At 42.0% G+C, this 19,303-nt stretch overlaps 1 protein-coding gene across 1 annotated transcript in view; it reads right to left on the reverse strand.

Moving 5' to 3' along the window:
• The window catches only part of LOC149303560 (kremen protein 2-like), a 43,907-nt gene that overhangs the window by 12,129 nt on the left and 12,475 nt on the right, over positions 1 to 19,303 (reverse strand). The window contains exons 2-5 of the mRNA XM_089480074.1: positions 10,880 to 11,146; positions 9,190 to 9,314; positions 5,503 to 5,656; positions 1,986 to 2,318 (exon numbers count right to left, since the gene is read on the reverse strand). Coding sequence (XP_089336200.1) covers positions 1,986 to 2,318; positions 5,503 to 5,656; positions 9,190 to 9,314; positions 10,880 to 11,146 — 879 coding nt within the window. The remainder of the gene's footprint in view (positions 1 to 1,985; positions 2,319 to 5,502; positions 5,657 to 9,189; positions 9,315 to 10,879; positions 11,147 to 19,303) is intronic.

The following is a 19,303-nucleotide window of genomic DNA, read 5'->3' on the forward strand; positions in this document are numbered from 1 at the left end:
CTTTATTCGAAGAGCTGTGAGAGGATTGTGCTCTTTCTGAAAGTACCTTCTATTTGCAGAGCTGTTTGTTCTAAGCCCAGTTTAAAAACAACGCAAAATGAAGATGAAGAGAAGAGAACCTGAAATTGCCTATCAGGTAGTAACTAAGGAAAACCCTAAGCAGGGATACAGGTGAGCTGGTCTACACCTTTCCCACAACGGTGAGAAAGAATGTGTTTCTATTTCAATTACAGTCATTATTTCTAAATATACTTACAAATAAAGATGCAGAAATATTCATGTAATTCTACACCTTCTTTGGTCTTGTCTGGTGATTCATAATAGGGCAGTCACATATGCATCACCCCATCAAATGTATCAGTTACCAAGTGGGAAACAGGTGGGAGGGCCCTACTCTTTGGCAGCCTCAGGTTGCTAGTTTTGGCAGGCATGAAAGACGCCAAGGTGATTATATAGAAGCTGTTGTACTTTGGACACATCATGAGAAGGCATGACTCAAAAACAATAATGCTAGGAAAGGTAGAGGGTAGTAGAAAAAGGAAGACTGAATGCAAGATGGATAGACTCAATCAGGGAGGCCATGGTCCTGAATCTACAAGACCTAAGCAGAGTAGTGGAGGATACCAAGGGCTTGGAGATCTCTCATCCACAGGGTTGCCATGAGTCGAGGTTGACTCAAGGGTAGTTAACAACAATAGCTCAATTGCTTTTTAACAATTATTTTTGAATGATTTTATCTACATGTGGTTTATATGTACTTGTTTTCATTGCTATAAACCAACCTAAGACCCTCATTTGGCAAAGAAGTGAGCAAATGAGGAGGAGGAAGAAGAAAAGGAAGATTATGGTGGCAGCTTAGGCATTACTAGCTACATGGTTTAATAAGAAGAAAATCTGCCAAGTTTCTGGCCCCCAAATCCAGAAGCACCAGAGAACCAAAGACCCAACAAGCAATGTTAACATTTGCTTCTGTTATACAACAAAGTACCAAGACATTGGCGTTTAACTTCTTGCTCTTTACCCTGCATTGTATCTTCCTTCCCTCCACAGTTTGCTCCATGCACCCTTACCCACCTCAGCTGCATCGCAAACATTTTTGGCTCTGGGCCTGAGGGATTCTAAGGGACGCGTCAAAAGAAACCTACCCATAATTACCTGGTTGGGTTGCGCGGAGGGCATGGGGTTGTGATTTCAAAGGTGCTGCACCTACAGGCTTGGGAGTGGGGGGTGAGGGCGAGTCAGTGTGAGTAACACAGCAGGCTTCACAACAGCTGACAAGCGAAACCTTCCCCATTCCCAGGGCCCCAGTTCAAAGGGACAGTCAGTCTTCCTTCATCTGCCTCCCCTTGCAGGTGTGGAACCAGAGGCTTATAATTAGAGACTCCGATGCTCTGAGCCCCAGGGAAGAGTTGGCAAGCACTGGGCTGAGTCCAGGAGTTCAAAGACGGCCCTACTCTGAGCCACAGCCTGGGAAAGTTCCATTTCAGTGGAATTAATCTCCCAGAATCCCCCAGACAGAGAGCTGTAATCCCCCCCCAAAGGAAGTTTTTCTATGCTCTGCTCTCATCTCTCACACATCTCTCACAGTCCTCCTGTCACTGTTTAGCAGGGGAGGGAATAGTTTGGCTCTCCAGATGTTGTTAGACTGCAACTCTCAGCAGCCCTATGACAACCAATGGTGAAGAATGCTGAGAGATGCAGTCTGACACCATCTGGGGGGCCACAGGATTCCCTTCACTGCCCTTTAGGGACATCAACTTGACAGCAGCTGTTATTTTGGATACCGTGTTATTTAGGATACCATCGTCTACCTTATTGCTGTCACTCTCTGCCTTCTCTCATATCCCTTTCAGAGGCCAGAGAATGCCCTCTCCCATGGAGAGAATGACCACAGTCTTACTCAACACACGTGGAAAAGCTTTAGTTCAGCTTCTCTACCTGAAGACAGATGTATTGGGGTGTCAGGGTCAGGTCTGGGTGCCTACCTCTGTACAAGATGGCAAAGCCCTGAGCTTGCAAAAGCTGGTCTGACTGGAAGGAGAGGAGCAGATAGTCAGTGGGAAAGAGCAGCGGAGTCCCTGGCCTCCAGCGCCCATCAAACTGGGCCAACAACACATTGCTGTGTCCATCCCGCAGCTCCAGGTGGTCATTGGGGTCATGTACATCAAAGATCCGGAAAGTGAGCTCCACGGAATCATAGCCCACGGGATGCAGGGCCCAACTGCAGTTGCTGTCAGCCTCATAGTCATCTGGAAACTGTGGAGAGTAGATCACTCCAGACGATTCACTGAAGTTTCCCTGGCAGGCACCTAGGGAGACTGTGGGATTGGGGGGCAGGAGAGGAGAAAGCAGCAAAATAATAATGCAATCACTATGAGAGCTGTGATGTTTAATAGATCAGGTTTGAGAGTTTAAAACAGTTTGAGCAATAAAAAAGTGCTCTGTTTAATTAGGCGAGTGCTGTCTGAGAAGAAGTTCTCCTCTGGGGTGAAAGAGGGGATGCCTCACTCATGGAAAGTCTTGCTGGGATGAATATATACCTCATCTATAAATGGTGGAAATGTTTCTTTCATTAAAACACACATCCCCCCACCCCTTTAGAAGCACTTTTTAAAAATCAATTGCTCATATAAACAAATATTTAATTGGGTGAAAAGGTGAGCATACATATGCCCCCACTTATTTTTTAATTTAATTTAATTTTTTGTAGTCTCCATGGTTCCCTTGCCACTGTCAACTTGCCACCACAACAGTGGAACACCCTGTACATTTCCTTTTAAAACAAAGCAAAAAAGGAGTGCAGTGCATTCGTTCACCTTGTTTTCAAGCTGAATTGAACTCGCTCATGAAAAGGAACCTCCTGGAAGTGTAAATTGGTTTAAAGACCAGCACACACTCCCCCTGCACCTTGTTCTATTTCAGCAATGTGGCAGAAGTAGGAGGTAGCTCACAATAGATCTAGGGAGGGCAGTGATATCTCTCCCACTCACCCAATGTTGTATAACATTACTATAAATTTGTTCAAAGAAAGCATTATACAGTATACAGTATTGTAGGGTTATCCAAGTAAAACATGTTATTAAAAGTTACAGTCATGGGTTTTAAAGTCATAAGAACATAAGATGAGCTATGGTGGATCAAAACCATTAACAACAAACCAAGAATTATGTTCAACCAAATACTGTTGGGAAGACCCAAGCAGGGCTGAATTCAGTCATCAAGTTTGCCAGACTCCATAGTCTACATGTCTAGGTTGGACCTACAAAGTAGCTCCTTGTGGGATCCTAGGAATATCCTACCTGTGCAAAGTGCAAAAAAAAAAAAAAAAAAAGTGGGTCATGATGATAAATCTGAATTTACTTTCCTCTTAAATCAGAATGCTTCCTGGGGCTACAAAACACACATATTGTGGGACCACACACCTTAATAAATCAACTAACACAGTTATGACTATAACTTAAAAGGAGTGAAGTGATCCCTCATTACTAGTTATAATATAGCTTTAGTTGTCCCTCATTTCAAAAAGCAATTAAATGCAAACAGCTAATTCATTGTAATGAGTCACTTCCAAGCTCTATTTAACAAAACGCTGTGCTATCAATGATAAAACAGGTTTCAACTGCCAGTCCAATCAGCTTCTGAATGTGGAATGGAGTGGGTGTCATTTTATCCTTTTCCTTGGGCAGCAAAATGGCATGGGCTGGCCTGGCTGGTGACCTGCCTCCAGGGAGCCATGGTTTGAGAAATTGGGCTATACAATCAGGTTGATGATACCTAATGGAGTCATTATAAAACTGTGTGCCAGGCTATACTGGTGTGCTGTAAGAATGCTGTGAGAAAGGCAAGACATATTGTTGTGGACTCAAAGTACCAATTTCATTGGAGATGCTTGTTGAAACTCCAAATGAGTCCTTGATCAGAGCTTGGCTCTGTCTACTCAGCCTCCCACATAACTCACTGCACTGTAAATATGACTGCAACAATACCCTAAATCTAATTGTTAGTCTCTAATAAGTAGACCCATTGAATAAATGGAACTTACATAAGTATTAAATTATAAAGTTCTCATTGATTCTATGGTTCTACTCCACTTGGGACTAACAATTGGATTAAAATTATTGTATGTGGTCTGTGAAAATCACTATATGAATAACTGCCAAGTTTTGTTGCTGATTGTTGTTTTGTTCTTATAAGACAATATATAAAAGAAATTAAAACTAATCTGTGAGTCTGACACACCATGCTTTGACATCTCTGAAAATAACAACGGGGGGTGGGGGGGGGGGATAGCCCAACAATGTCTGGGGAACAAAAAGAATTTGAAAAAATAAATCTGAAAAACCAGTTGGTTAAAAATAAACAAATATATGTAATCCAGATGTTGAGAACATGGAACTGGAAGGACAGGAGCAAAATGATATCCACTTTGAAGGCAGCTTGGGAAAGTTTTCCTTTTCCAAACCCCAAAATGTGCACACGCCCATTTGCAATGCGTTCTTCCTATTCCTAAATCAGACCATCCCTTTTGGCACTGTTCAATGTTCAGTGTCCTCTCATGTGACAAATTTGAACTTAGGCAAATGCACAACAAAGCATATCTACTCAGATCTAAGCCACATTAAGTTCAATGGAATTTTCTCCCCAATACGTATGTACAGTATGTAGGATTTTAGTCTTAATTGGGAATAATATGGGGAAATGCACTTTCATTTACCTGTTCTTGGGCTAAACTTCTGTATTCTAATGTAGCTCATCACTGTTCCCTAGAGTGTCTGGGATTTCACACTCCTGAAAAGAACTCTGAAAAGCCTTCTTGTGGTGTTTCTTCAAGTTATTTGTTATTTATGGGGACCCTAAGGCGAACCTATCATGGGGTTTTCTTGGCAAGTTTCTTCAGAGAGGGTTTATCATTGCTATCCTCTGAGGCTGAGAGAATGTGACTTGCCCAAGGTCACCCAGTGGGTTTCCATGGCAGAGCCAGGATTCAAAACCTGGGTTCAAAACACACTGTATAAATAATCTGGTTTTAGACCACTTTAACTACCCTGGCTCAATGCTATGGAATCCTAGGAACTGTAATTTAGTGAGACATTTAGCCTTCTCTGTCAGAGAGCTCTGGCACCACAATAAACTACAATTTCTAGGATTCCCTAGCACTCAGCCAGGGCAGTTAAAGTGGTCTCAAACCAGATTATTTTTGCAGTGTGTCCTGGACCCTGGTCTCCCAGTGTCCTAGTCCAATGCTCATACTATTGCATCACACTGTAGTGAACCCTGGAAAGAGAGATATCCTGAATTTTGTCTCTGAATTACTATCCTGAAGGTAATCTTAAACCTACCGTCCGCTTATTTGATTGGGTAATATCCAAGTTTTAGTATTATGTGAAGAGAAAAGGAATTATCTCAAACTCCATGGATAGACCTATATCATAAATCTTTGCATTATTTTTTATTTAAAAGGACAAGTTGCATGAAGATATTTCTGTGTCTTCACATCCTTACCATTGTATATGCCTACCCGGCCATCCCCTCCGCACAGCTCACTGGACTTTCCAAAGCAAACTTGGTCACATTCCACAGCACTCACTGGCTGGCTACGCCGGACATCCCCTTCATGGCCACAGAAACAGGCATACCCAGCTTCCACACCAGCAAACTTTAGGAGAGAAAGAAAGATGTCAGGGTAATGTGTTTGTATGGAAGGTGAATAAAATATGATAATGGTTTAAAAGAATCTTCACTTCCTGTGGTACAGATATAGATGTCTTTTTGGGTGTGCATTGTGTGCTTCCAAGTCCTTTGCCACCTTAGCATGGGATTTTCTTGGCAAGATTTGTTCAAAGGAGGTTTGCCCAAGGTCACCCAGTGTGTTTCATGGCCAAGCGGGAATTGAACCCTGATCTCAACTATGTACTTGAGTAGTGGCTTACTCATATGTCTTTTTATTTCAGGTCAAACAGGTTTTGAGAGAATACAAAACCAAACAGACCTATTTGCCTGAGGTCAAACTATACATTCACACCATAAGCAGTATGGATATCTCTTTTAAATCTGAATTCAGCTATTTGAAAACAACAACAAATAGTTTTGAAATCAATGGGAATTAAGCTGTGCCAAACTTTCTCTGGGCTAACATAGCTATGTCTTTGGAAACTTTCTCTGGATTAGGGCCAATATTTCAATTAAGCCTTAGGGGAGAATTTTAAGGTTGCTCCATCAATGCTTCTTTTAATGGCTAATGAATATTACAGGTCTGGACTGGTGGAGTGTGGAAGGACTCACCTTAGGCAAAGCACTTAAAAATTAATTGTAAATCAAAAGTAACATTTCAAAAGAAAAATCATGCAGTGGCTTGAGTGTGTGGGAGCTGCATTCCCATTCATGGCACCGGTAATGGCCAATAACTGCTTACTAGCCCATAACTGAACATTTGAGGTTGGCTAGCTAAATGAATTTAGGAGATGGAGCACAAATTATTGCAAAACAGTCATCCATGTATATAATCAAATATGTTGCAATGAAAGGCATTTTATTAACTTAATAATTTTAATAAAATAAGTACTGTCTTTAGAAAATTGGAGGAAAAAAGGTGCCTAGCACAGGACATTCATCCCGAGAAGCTGTGGGTGACCTTATGTGTCCTTGTACTAATTGGTTAGCAGAAGCCAAGGCTGGATTTACTTATAATTATTGGAAAATACCTCACACACACACATTATATTACAAAATCATCAACAATAACATATGATAGTCATTAAAACTACACAAATGGGGGTCTTCTCCCATCCCACCATAAATCTTATCAGAGCTTAGCATTAAATTCATTAACTTCTCACTGTCACTGTCTCTCATTATTTCGTCATATCTTTCCAGAAGAATTTTCGGTCATGTGCTGGTTTTATGGCTTGGGAGAGGTTTGTTTGTAAAAGGAGAATGGATACCAGATTTCAATAAACTGATTTACATTCTTCTTAAATTCTTTACTGTCATGGGCAAAGTGTGTAAGCAATACTTTTTTGGACGATCAGTCCCAGAATTTCCCCACCAGCGTTTGTGTTAGGTGGGAACTTTTGCAAGTAATAATCCCCCAAAGTAACTTTTGCAGGCCCTGGGAGTGAATAGGACATTCCAGTAGTGCTACTGGAGAATTTGGAGATTTTATCTTAACTGAATTTAGCTGAAGAGCAGGGAAAGAGCCCCTGACTTCTGCGTCTAAGAAAGACTGAGAAAAAGACTAAATGGAAACCACATAATGGCGGAGGAAGGGGATTGGACAAACTGAGCATCATTATCCCATATGCTAAAAATATTTAAACCCTTTAAAAAGTGTGTGTCATGACATAAAATGCAGAATCCCCAGAACAGGAGCACAACCATAAAGGCAGACGTCCGAACTGAGTGCAACAAATGGGTAACAGCTATGGATTTGCTGCGCTCATAAAAACCTGATCTCCCAGAACGAGAAAAACAAATTTGCTGTTCAGATGACAGAGCTCTGTCCCACTCAGACCTAAGGATCAGGCTGATGGGCTGGAAATAGAAAAGTGGGAAAGTGTGTGTTTGATGCTCTTCAGGCTTATCAGTTGGAGGAAGGCATGGAAGGGGGAAGAGTTGATCAAGAAGAGAGAGCTGGGGTAATTTCTGGTTCTCGGATTAGCAAGAAACACAGAAGTTGGAAAAGTTATTTTGGACTGCAGTTCCCCAGCCAGCATGGCCAATACATAGCTACATGAGCACAGCGACATAGCAGAACAGTCTGCTATGCTGGTGTAGTGCACTTACCCCCCCCCAAAAAAACTACACAAGCGTAGGGCAGAGGAAGCCTACATAGTCTGGGTCCAAGTTACCTACATGATCACTTTCTCCCATATAGCCTGCCCCATACACTCAGGTCCTTTTGGGAGGTCATCTGCTTCAGTCAGCCAAAACTAGTCTGACTATTACCCAAACGAAATTTTGTTCAGCCGTCCCTAGATTGTGGAATGACCTGTCAGAAGAGATACATCAGCAGGATATCTCTCTGAATTTAAAACAGCTATAAAGACAAGTCTCTTCCATCAGGCCTATCTGGATTATTTTTACATGATGAATTTCAAAGTATTGATTTATTTTAATATGTATTGGTTTTATACAATCCTTTAACTTATAGTTATGTTTTCTGTTGTTGGTCCCTACAGCAATCCATAGGGAGAGGCAGGTAAAAAATTAGCATCTTTATCTTGTTGCCATCCAGAATGAGGAATATAATGGCTCTTGATAGCTTACTTTGGAGGTTCCAGTTTTGTGTCTGGTTGGAAGACAAAAGACAACTTTGTCTGCCTTCTCTCTAGCACTGACACACTTCATTTTACTCCAGCCACTGTTGAGCCCATCACCTATGCTATTGAAATTACATGAGCCAACAAAGGTTTTACCCTGAGTGTGCAGAGCCAGCCCTACCATTAGGCAGAGTAGGTTGCTGACTCAGACATTAAATAGAAGGTGGTGAGGATGGGACCTTCTCCTTTTCAGACAGCAAAATGTCCTGGCCCAACCTTTGCAGTGTAGTGAAAATATGTGGGATTTGTGACTCCCTGAGCAACCAACTGGCTTTGCATAGAAACCCACCTCGCCTCAGATAACCTCCCTTCTCCAATTTGATTTGGAGTTTGGGTGCACATGTTGTGTATCAGAAATGATAGGAGGACAGATAGGAGGAGACTTGAAACAGAAGAGAGAGCAAACAACTGTCACCCCAAGACTTGTCAAATGACTAAAAAAAGTCTGTTTTTGTGCCTTTAACAGCAGATACCAATGGTTAAAGACACAGAAGCAAAGACCTGTTAAACAATATAGATGCTCGACAACCAAATGGCCATGTATCAATACTGTACTTAGAGTCCTTTACCAAAAGGTTTTATACTGAACTGTCTTGCTGTCTTGAGGACACTTCTTCAAAGTCAGAAAACAAAGCTCTTATACAAGTAAGCAAACAAAGTAAGAAGGTTACTGTCAACAAATCTTGTGAACAGTAATTTGGAATGATAAAGTTTTTCTCACAGAACAACAACTTCCATTGTTCTTGTGGGAAGGGAAATGTTCAGTCTGTAGTATCAACACTGATCTGGGGGGGGGGGGGGAGAACATAAAACATTGCTAATAATAAAATAAATAAGCCCATTATGATGCCCACAACAGAGAGAGATTTACCTTGTAACCTCGCTTGCGGCAGAAACTGAGGCAAACTTGCACTGTGAGTTTGGTGGAAGTGCCGCTGCTTCCGCTCAATGCTGGAGGTGTCCCAGAGTCCAGGAAGCAACCAACATAGCCAGGCACTGGAAAAATACAACAAAAGATTCCAGTTATACTATCATCTATTCTATATCAAAGTCAGGCCAATAGAAATATTATTATTTGTGTCCTTTTAAGATGGGGGGGGGGGGGGCAGCATAACCACTAGAGCCTCAGTGCAAACTGGCAATAATGATTCAAGACACTGAATCCATAGAAGTCAAAAACCCCGTATTATTAGTATAACTAAAGAAATAAAAATGCTATGTAACAACACGTGCTTGACATTCATCGCCATTCTTTGATACATTCACTGGCCTCAACACTAAGAAGCGAGACCAGTTTAATATCTTATGTATAGAATTTGATTTCTACCTATCACTTTCAGATGCAGGAAAAAGATGAACTATGGGCTGCATGCATCCCTACATGGGACTCTCCCATGCAAAAACAATTCTGGCTGAAAACAACCAATGGAACACTCTAACCCACTAGGGCATTTCATCCTATGTCTATCCTCTCAGGCCAGCTTTATGATCATTCAGGCCCAGATCAGGTTGTGAAGGAATGGGCCAAAATACGTTATTGTGCCCCTGGAATTTATTTTGGCCATTTGGCACCTCCCAAAAATTGAGAGGTGTTGGGCGAATGGGGGAATGGGGGAATGTCTCCCTTGCTCCCACCAAAAATGTCTGAGAAGTTACTGGGTCAGAGAGAAGGGTGTCTCCTGAAGATCTTAGACTCATACAGGGAGATATATCCCTTCAACTAGCCAGGACCTGAGCCATAAGGAATTTTATAGGTCATAACCAACACTCTGAATTGTGCTGGAAATGTACCAGCAGCAAATGGTGCTACTGCATTGTGGCTGTTTTGTTTAATTTATGCAATATATTTACAATATAATTGAGGACAGATTCTTACTCCAGGGAATTAAATTTAAAATTTGTCACAGGGGAGACAACAGGTGAAGAGGAGGAAAGTAGAAATGGATTGGATGAATGGGACAAGAATGTGCAGTTCTTCGTCGTCTTTGTAATTCACACAGATGGGTTATTTTATGGCTGCACAGAGCCTGTCAGAAACATCTAGGACTAAGTGAAGCAATTCTTGGCGAAACACCCACACACCTCTCTGATGCACATGTGTTAGCTTTCCCAATCTTTCCCCCAATTCCTGTTCATCTGCCACAGCATGTTGGAAGCGTCTCAGTGTGAGAAGCAGAGATTGCTTGGCTATAAAGGAACGACTAGCCAAATCTTCATAGGAAAGGCTGCACTTTAATCACATGTTCTACCATAAGGCATGTGAGATGGCTGCCTCAGGCAATAAGTGCAGGAGTGGCGGCAGCCTCCCAGCCATGTCTGTCCTCCCGAGCCAGCTTTTCAGCAGTAGTGTGTTTGTTGGCTGCTGTCCTAAATTGAGCTGTCCAACAGCACCATTGAGAAAATCAAATCAGAGCTGGAAAATGTCATAATTTGGGGGGTCCAAAACTTCCAGAATCCCCCCCACACACACACACACTGGCTGGGGAATTCTGGAAATAATAGTAGAAAGAGACAACTTTCCAGGCTACGCACACAAAGCCTGCCCTGGGTCCCACACTCACTGTGGCAAGTCGGGATGTCGCAGTACTTCCAGTAGATGCCTTCCTCATTCTCTGAGATGTAGCACCAGGGCTGCACATCACCGTCTGGATTCCGGCAATAGTTGTGACTGCCGAGGCCCCACTCGCCATTGGGGTACTTGGCTGTGTTGTAGGCATGCTCGCGAGTCTGATTCCAGTAGAGGCAGGCACGCCCAGTGCTCCCAAGTGAAGTCCTGTTCTGTGAACCCCGATAATCAGCCCCATTCACCATAAAACATTCAGATAACTCTGGGGGCAACAAAAGAGAGAAAAGGGGAGATGGGGATGGTCAGCATTTCCTGATGTACACACTTGAGCCTTCCCATTTGAAACAGTACTAATAGTTTGCTGTTGTTGTTGTTGTGTGCCTTCAAGTCGTTTCCAACTTATGGTGACCCCTAAGGCAAGCCTATCCTGTGGTTTTCTTGGCAAAATTTGTTCAGAGGAGGTTTGCCATTGTTTTTTCCTGAGGTTGAGAGCATGTGACCTGCCAAAGTCACCCAGCAGGTTTCATGGCCAAATTGGGAATCTGAATGTTATTTATTCATTTTTTAAAAAGATGTAAATTCCAAAGTGAACCTTGATTTTGCTATTTTATATAAGGGACACCATTTCACTGTGCTACTGTATTTGATGGGACTGGAGCATCCATGAATTTTGGTATCAATGGGAAGTCCTGGAACCAAACCCCAGCAGATACATTATGCACAATCCTTTCTCTAAATAACTCAGGGTTGCACATTATGCATCCATGCAAAGATACACCTTTGTCCTCACAGAAGTTTAACAGAAGCTAAAGCGCCAAGAGAGCCAGTGGAATATCAGTTTGAGTGCCAGACAAGGACTCTGGGAGACTAGTTCAAATTCCTCCTGAGCCATGAAAACCCACTGGGTGACCTTGGGCAAGTCACACTCTCTCAACCTCAGAGAAAGGCAATGGCAAACCCAATCTGAACAAATCCTGCCCAAAGAGCCCTGTAAATATTTCACCTAAAGGTCACCATTAGTCAGAAACAATTTGAAAGCATACAATGACAAGAACAACAACAAAGCATCAACAGTATAGTAAGTAAACTAAACTACATAATGCAGTGATGGCGAACCTGTGGCACGCGTGCCAGAGGTGGCACTTAGAGCCCTCTCTGTGGGCACATGTGCCGTCACTCCAGCCCAGAGTTTGCTACTAGAAAGCCAGAGGGACATAGCACTTTGCAATACATAAGTGGGTTTTGGGTTGCGCTTTGGGCACTCGGCCTCTAAAAGGTTCACCATCACTGACATAGTGGATAAAGAGATCAATAGGCAAATAGAGAACCCCCATTCTTTTCTCCACCAGCTATGGGTTGGTGACTGGCCCCAGGACACTGAGTGAGTTTCATCACTAAATGGGGATGTAAATCTGGATCTCCAGAATAAAATGGAAATGTGTTGAATCTCCAAAGACCAGCCATAGAATAGTGTTTATCTTATCTAGGAAGGTTATTAATTTTCCAGGCTTGTATATGTGTTTCAGAAGAGGAGAATGCACACAAAACCATGTATATGTTTCAAAAAACCACATGATAAAAATTGAAATAAATGAGCACAAACTCACTTCTGTCAATGGACAAACTGCATACAAAAACAGATACTTAAAAAAAAGTGTATAAAATGCCTACATTCAGAATAAAGAAACACAAACCTAAGTAAGAATGTCTATGCAAGAAGCAAAGGACAAATCTCGTAACCTGATACAGAAGCGAGGCACAGCAAGAATGCCAGTGGGATATTGAGAAACGGATGAGATTGACAGATTTTCACATTCCAGTCTAGAGATTCTGCTTCCACCACTAGCTTGTCACTATGCCATGCTGCAAGCAGCCATAGCCACCAAACTGGCCTAAAAATGGGGTCAACATTATAAAAACAACAATAAAGGATCTCTCAATAATACTGTAAAGTAGGTCAGTAAAGTGGACCCTTACTGAGCTTTGGTTCCAGGACCCCCTGTGGATACCAAAATTCATAGATGCTCAGGTCTCATGATCTACAATGGTATAATAAAATAGTGTTCCTTATATAAAATGGCAAAATTAAGGTTTGCTTTTTGGATTTTTAAAATATATATATTTTCAAGCCATGGATGGGTGTGTCCATGGATGCAGAATCCGTACATTCATTTTTTAAAAATAACATCTGAGGAAGTAGACTGAAGTCCACAAAAGCTCATGCTGCCAACTTCTTTCTTTCAGTTAGTCTCAAGGGTGCTACAAGATCTCTCTACATACTGATTCTATAGACTAACACGGCTATATCTTTGAACCACACATAGTTGCTTATGAGATCCAATAAAGAACTGTTTTTTAAAATGTATCTGTAACAGTAACCAACTCTCTAGGGGAGGAGTGAGAAACCTGGGTCTATAACTGTACATAATTACTTCTTAGACATAACTTCACAAGTTACTTCTGGCAAATTGGTGGCTGATGCAGAGATGCGAATCAATGGGTTCTCTGCTAGAAACTCAGTCTTACAATGTTTCTGGGATCTTTAAGCAGAAGAAAGTTCTGTTGTGTTCAATAGTGGTTACTTCTAAGTAAATTAATGTCTAAGGTCACATTGTTTACAATGACATTACATCAGCTAAGTGATGCAGCTGGGCCAACATCCAGGGTTTCACAAGCCAGGAGGTTCCCAGAGGAACATCCTGGGAGCAGACAGTAAAGAGAGCAGAGGGAAAAGAGCCCCAGCATCGGTATCTGGACTGGCTTGGGCATGCCGGGGCCTACTAATGGAGATGCACTTGGCCACAGAATCCTTCCTTTCCTTATTTCAAAGGTTTTATAGGCAGGAAGTGACCAGCCAAGTAAGTACATGGTTGCAGATTCTCTCATGTTATTATTGGTACTTTGAAAACCTCACACCTTTGCTCTACAACAAAGTGGTGCCAATTCTGCTATTAACCTCTTTAGCAGCAAAACCCAGCGATGTAAGCAAGCTTAAACTGGCCATGTTCAAAATATTTCCATCTTTAAAAACAAACAAATCAGAATGGACAAAAAGATGTGTGTGTGTGTGTGTGTCGCTAACACTAGGATGGGCAATTCTTTGTGGATGGGTGCAAGTGCGCAGGCCCATAGAGCTGCTGTCTGGGGCCAAAACTGAAAAGTTGTGAAAGCTTCGCACCCAGAATCCCCCAGCCTGGAAGGCCATAAAACTGGAGAATGGGTCAGCAGAATAAAGGGTCAGAATGGTGTAGTTTCAGCACTGGACTATGAATTTGGAGATCAGGGTTCAAATCCCATCTAAGCCCTGGAAACCCACTGGGTGTCGATGGACGAGTCACACTCCCTCAGGCTCAGAGGATGACATTCTACTATGCCACTGTGTTTAATGCTTTGTGGCTTCATTGTGGTTTTAATGTTTGTCATTTTATATTGTTTTTATGTGATATTTGCATTGTTTCACTGTAATAAGTTTTTAAAGCGTTTTCATTTGTGAGCTGCCTTGGGTCCCTTTCTGGGAGAAAGGAAGCATAGAAATTAAATAAATAAAAATAAAATAAAATAAAATAAATAATGGGACTTGAGCATCCATGGATTTTGGTATCCACAGGGGGTCCTAGAACCAAACCACAGTGGATACCATGGGCCCATGGTATTTTGTAATGTCCTACACTTTTCTTGAACATCCTACATTTTGCGGTGCCTTGTCCTACTTTGTGGTTATGACAGCTGGCCACCCTGGTCAGGAGCCTGCCATCTGAGAAAATGGCACATGAAGAAACCTTGGTGTACCTGCCCTGTCATATAACAACATAGATGGGGAAGTGGCAGGTAAGGCTTAAATGGGCTCCCTGCACCACCTGCAGCCCATAGGCCATATAGCCCACCACTGTTCTAATATGAAAGGAATGTAGAATGTAGGAATGTAGAAGCAGTGGCATTACTAGAGGGATACGGGGGGGGGGGGTGTTAGATCACACAAGGTGACACACAAAGGCAGGTGACACCACTGCTCCTTTGGCAGAAACAGGCTATGGCATTCACCTGCTACCCTTTAAAATTCTTTAAGAGATGGTGGGAGTGAGGTGAAGCACAGTGGGAGGAGAAAAGAGAGCCCTCTAATTAAAAAAAATTAAAATTTCAAATTTCAACATTTTAAATTTTTTTAAAATGAAAATTTTAATTAAAAATAAATTTAAAAAAATGAAATTTTTAATTTTAAAAATTCTTTTAAAATTTTCTTTAAAACATCACATTTTAATAATAATAATAATAATAATAATAATAATAATAATAATAGGTTTTGTTTATATACCGCCCAATCACTGGGAATCTGAGCGGTTTACAATAGAGGGGATAACAGACAGTTCCCTGCCCACAGGCTTACAATCTAAAAGACACGACACAAAAGGAGAAGGGAATGGTGAGGGAGGGAGGGGATCAGGTCCAGCATTCTTCTCTTCCTCTGAGGCCTGGACCAAGGCAGATGGACCGGAGGGAGGGCTCTTCTTCTTCAGGCTAGCCCTGATGGAACTGGGCCAGCCTCCTCTCCCCCTCAGAGGCCGAAAGATGACAGTTAGGGAGGGAGGAGCCTCTTTCTTCAGGCTAGCCCCTGATGGTACTTAATTAACCAAATTGTCACTATGTATATGTAAATACATTTAGGTTGTGTGTATGATAATGTAATTTGAAGGTATAATTTTAATTTTGCTAGTTGTTCATGCCACAGCTCTTAGCATTACATTCAGTGGTATATGGGAATTACGATTTATGAGTAACAATGCAAAAAAAAAAAAAAAAACCCCAACACATTACTAAGTATGATGTGAAATGGGAGGATGTTAATTGGGGGGGGGGGAATGACACTATGTGTTACCACACCAGGTGACACCAACCCTAGGGATGCCACTGTGTAGAAGCAAAGAACAGCAGCTGAGATGCTCAGAAAGTTGTGTGCGTCATAACTGAAGCAATGCACAAAGTTGAGTGAATAGGGGCTGAGGGGGATGACTCCATAAGAATATCATGTCCAAGGTCTACAGTGACCTAGCTGCACCACTAGCTTCTGCTTTTTAATTCCTAAACAATACAGAAAAAGCAATTAACAACAACAAAAAGAAATCTGTGGTTTTTCAGGAAGAGCCATGGCCTGATTTCCAGATCTTTGTAAGGTTACGTTTTCCAGAACTTGCGGCCCCAAAAATGTCACTTTTCCCAAGTGGTGAGGACATGTTTTAAATAATGAATGGCAAGGAAACAGTATTCTGTGCCTGCTCAGAAACACTTTCGTTTCTCAGATTAACCAAGTACAGCATTTGTCTCTGCGACGGGAAGGCTTATGTGTACATCTCTGGCACATATTCCGAGCGCATTGCTTTGGCCAAGAGTTTTAGAGGAAGGACAAGATCTGAGAAGACCGGCAGAAAGAGGAAGGGTCTTGTCTTTTCTGGAAGTTCACAAAGAGACCTCCAGCTGCCTCCCCCCACCCCCAATCGCTGAAATGTGGAGCTGGAGGAACATCAGAGCAAGCGTGACAAGACAAGCTTGAAAGAAGAGGGACACGTCCCAAGGCTGCCTCCAGGGTGGGGGCCAAAAAGAGATTAGAGATGCTAAATGTGTAATCAGTTAAAGCATGCAAAGGCTTTGAAGATTCAAAGGGGAATCGGTGTGGAGGGTGTCGCGTGAGCCTTGGCTGGAGGCAAGAGAAACACAGGAGACCCTTTTAGATCTTATATTTGGGAGAGGAGGGAATGGAGGAGGATCAAAGAGTTCAAAGGCGCATTTAATCGGCCATGCCAAGACAGTCAAGTGCAGGCAAAGCACAAAGGAGGAAGAAGGAGGGGGATAAGATGGACAAGAACCTACCCATCTCTCTCTTTGACCTCCAGCAAGGTCAAGAATGTGCTCTCTTCACCCCAAGAGGGAAAGAGTTGGGTTCTAGGTCTCCCCATACCACCAAAAGAACTCATTTTTAACACTGGACCAGCCCAAGGGCATGGATAGCCTAATAACAAGACAGACAAGAGAGCCTCTGAACATATACAGTGTTAGCCTGTAATTCCAGATTGAAGGCTTAGTCTATATAGGCAACAGTAGAATAAGCTGGTAGGACACAGAAGAAATGAAATGGACTGTAAAATTGAAACAGATTTCAGAGTATAACTCTGAATGCATGTACAATAAAACCAATGGATTACATTGATTTCCTTAAAAGTAAAAATCTATCATGCTCATCCTAGCCAACTAACTCCCATTCTGCTAGTTTTCCATGTCCAGATATTTTGTTTATGTTTGTAAGGAACATTCAAATGTTTACAGCTTACAACTCCCAGGATCCTCAACCGAGTCACTGGGGGATTCTGGGAGTTGTAACTTCTGAATTTTTTAAATGTTCCTTGCAAATATAAACAAAATCCCTATAAACGGGAAACTAGCAGAATGGAACAAATCTGTTAGATTTATGTTTTCAGCCCACTCATCAGGGGATTCTAGAAGTTGTAATAAGACCCCAAAAGTAACATTTGCAAAACTGTGATTGCTGCTGCATAGTCTGAAGTAATTAAAGTTAGCCCAGTATTTCACCATATCAAGCTTCTATTGTCTCATTCCACTATAGACCAAGATGGTGGGGAATCTGTATGAGAAAGCATGACCACTAGAAAAGACTGGGACTTTCAAAACATATTGAACAGCCAGCAGTGCATTGGGTTGGATCTGAGGGCTGAGATTTTTGAAGGAGGAGGAGGAGGTAGTAGTACAGTAGTAGTAGTAGTAGTAGTAGTAGTGTGGTTTGGGAATGCAAAGAAGTCTGGATAATAATAGCAGCAGGGTTTTTAGCACAAAACAGAAACAATATAGTTTTCTGGACAACTTCTCAGCATTTCAGCCATAGCTATATTAGCTGGCAGATTTTGGATGCTGCAGGAACTAGCAAAGCCATCTCTGAGTATTTCTTGCCTAAGAAAACTATAAAATTCCTTGCCTAAGAAACCCTATGAAATTTATGGGCCGCCATAAGTCGACAGGCAACAGTATAAATTGTACCCGCCAGCATTTCAGAGATGAAAAGTGAGACACACGAGGCCAAACCACATCAGAGTGTGGTCAAGATGCCAAAAACTATTAATGAGGAAGAACACACAGGCTAGGCAAGGCTGCAGCAGTTTGCATTTGCCTAAACCTACTGGAAAAGATTCTGTCACCTCCTGTGCTTCCCCTGCTGCTGGGTTAAGTGAGTGCAAACCACATTTGCACTTTAAATTTAATTTGCAGCAATTGAAGTAAGTTGGGGACAAAGGGGGAAAGTGATAGGAAGAGTGAAAAACAAGGGGCATTTTAAAAAGAGCTAGAAAAGCCAACAGAATTAAGCGGCAGGATATGATAAGTAAGTAAATTTTCTAAGCAGTGATTTAGCAATCAACAAGTGGGAAATCTGTGCATTATGTTGCAAGTCTCACTCTCTCCTTGTGAAGTGTGGAAGAAAAAATACAGTACACTGCAAAAGCAACTCTATGTAAAAGGGCAGGGTTTATGTCCTTCTACACAATTGCGAGAGCCAGCATGGTGTAATGGTTTGAGATTGGATTACAACTCTGGAGACCAGGGTTCAAATTACCGCTTGGCTATGGAAACCCACTGGGTGATCTTGGACAAGTCACACTCTCTCAGTCTCAGACAAAGGCAAAAGCAAACTCCCTCTGAACAAGTACTGGCAAGAAAATGCCACAATAGGTTTGCCTTAGGGTTGCCATGAGTTAGAAACGACTTGAAGGTACACAACAACAGTGGTGTCATTAGGGTTGGCGTCACCGAGTGCGGTAACTCATGGTGTCACACACACCCTGCATTGACCTCCTCCCATCCCACATCATACAGAAACTTTAGCAATGTTTTTTGTACTAACGTTAATCATTAATCTTAATTCCTGCAGACCACTGACTGTAGAGGTAATAGTTCTGACATAAAACAACTAGCAAAATTAAAATTATACCTTTCAATTACAATAGCATATGCACTGCCTAAATGTATTTATATGTACATAGTTTCATGTGACTGAAATGAAAATTTGGTAAAAGGTGACGTTTTTAAAGAAAATATTAAAAGAATAAAATTTAATTTTTTTACATATTTTAAATTTAATAATAATAATACGAAGAAGAAGAAGAAACCTGGGGCCCCTCCTTTCTCCTCCCACTTAGCCTCACCCCACTCACACCATCCCTTCAGCGTTTTCAAGAGACACAGGTGAATGCCACTGGGCATTTCTGCCAAAAAGCAGATGTCTGAGGAGCAGTGGTATCACCCCCGCTTAGGATGCCACCTGGTGCGGTCTGAACCCCCCACACCCTCTTGGTGACACCACTGCACAACGGCAACAACAAATACAAGTTGTAGAACGCACAGTATATACTTGACTATAAGT

The sequence above is a fragment of the Sceloporus occidentalis genome, unplaced genomic scaffold, assembly GCF_023333645.1.
Source record: "Sceloporus occidentalis isolate IW3139 unplaced genomic scaffold, rSceOcc1.0.p SCAF_14, whole genome shotgun sequence".
NCBI lineage: Eukaryota > Metazoa > Chordata > Lepidosauria > Squamata > Phrynosomatidae > Sceloporus > Sceloporus occidentalis.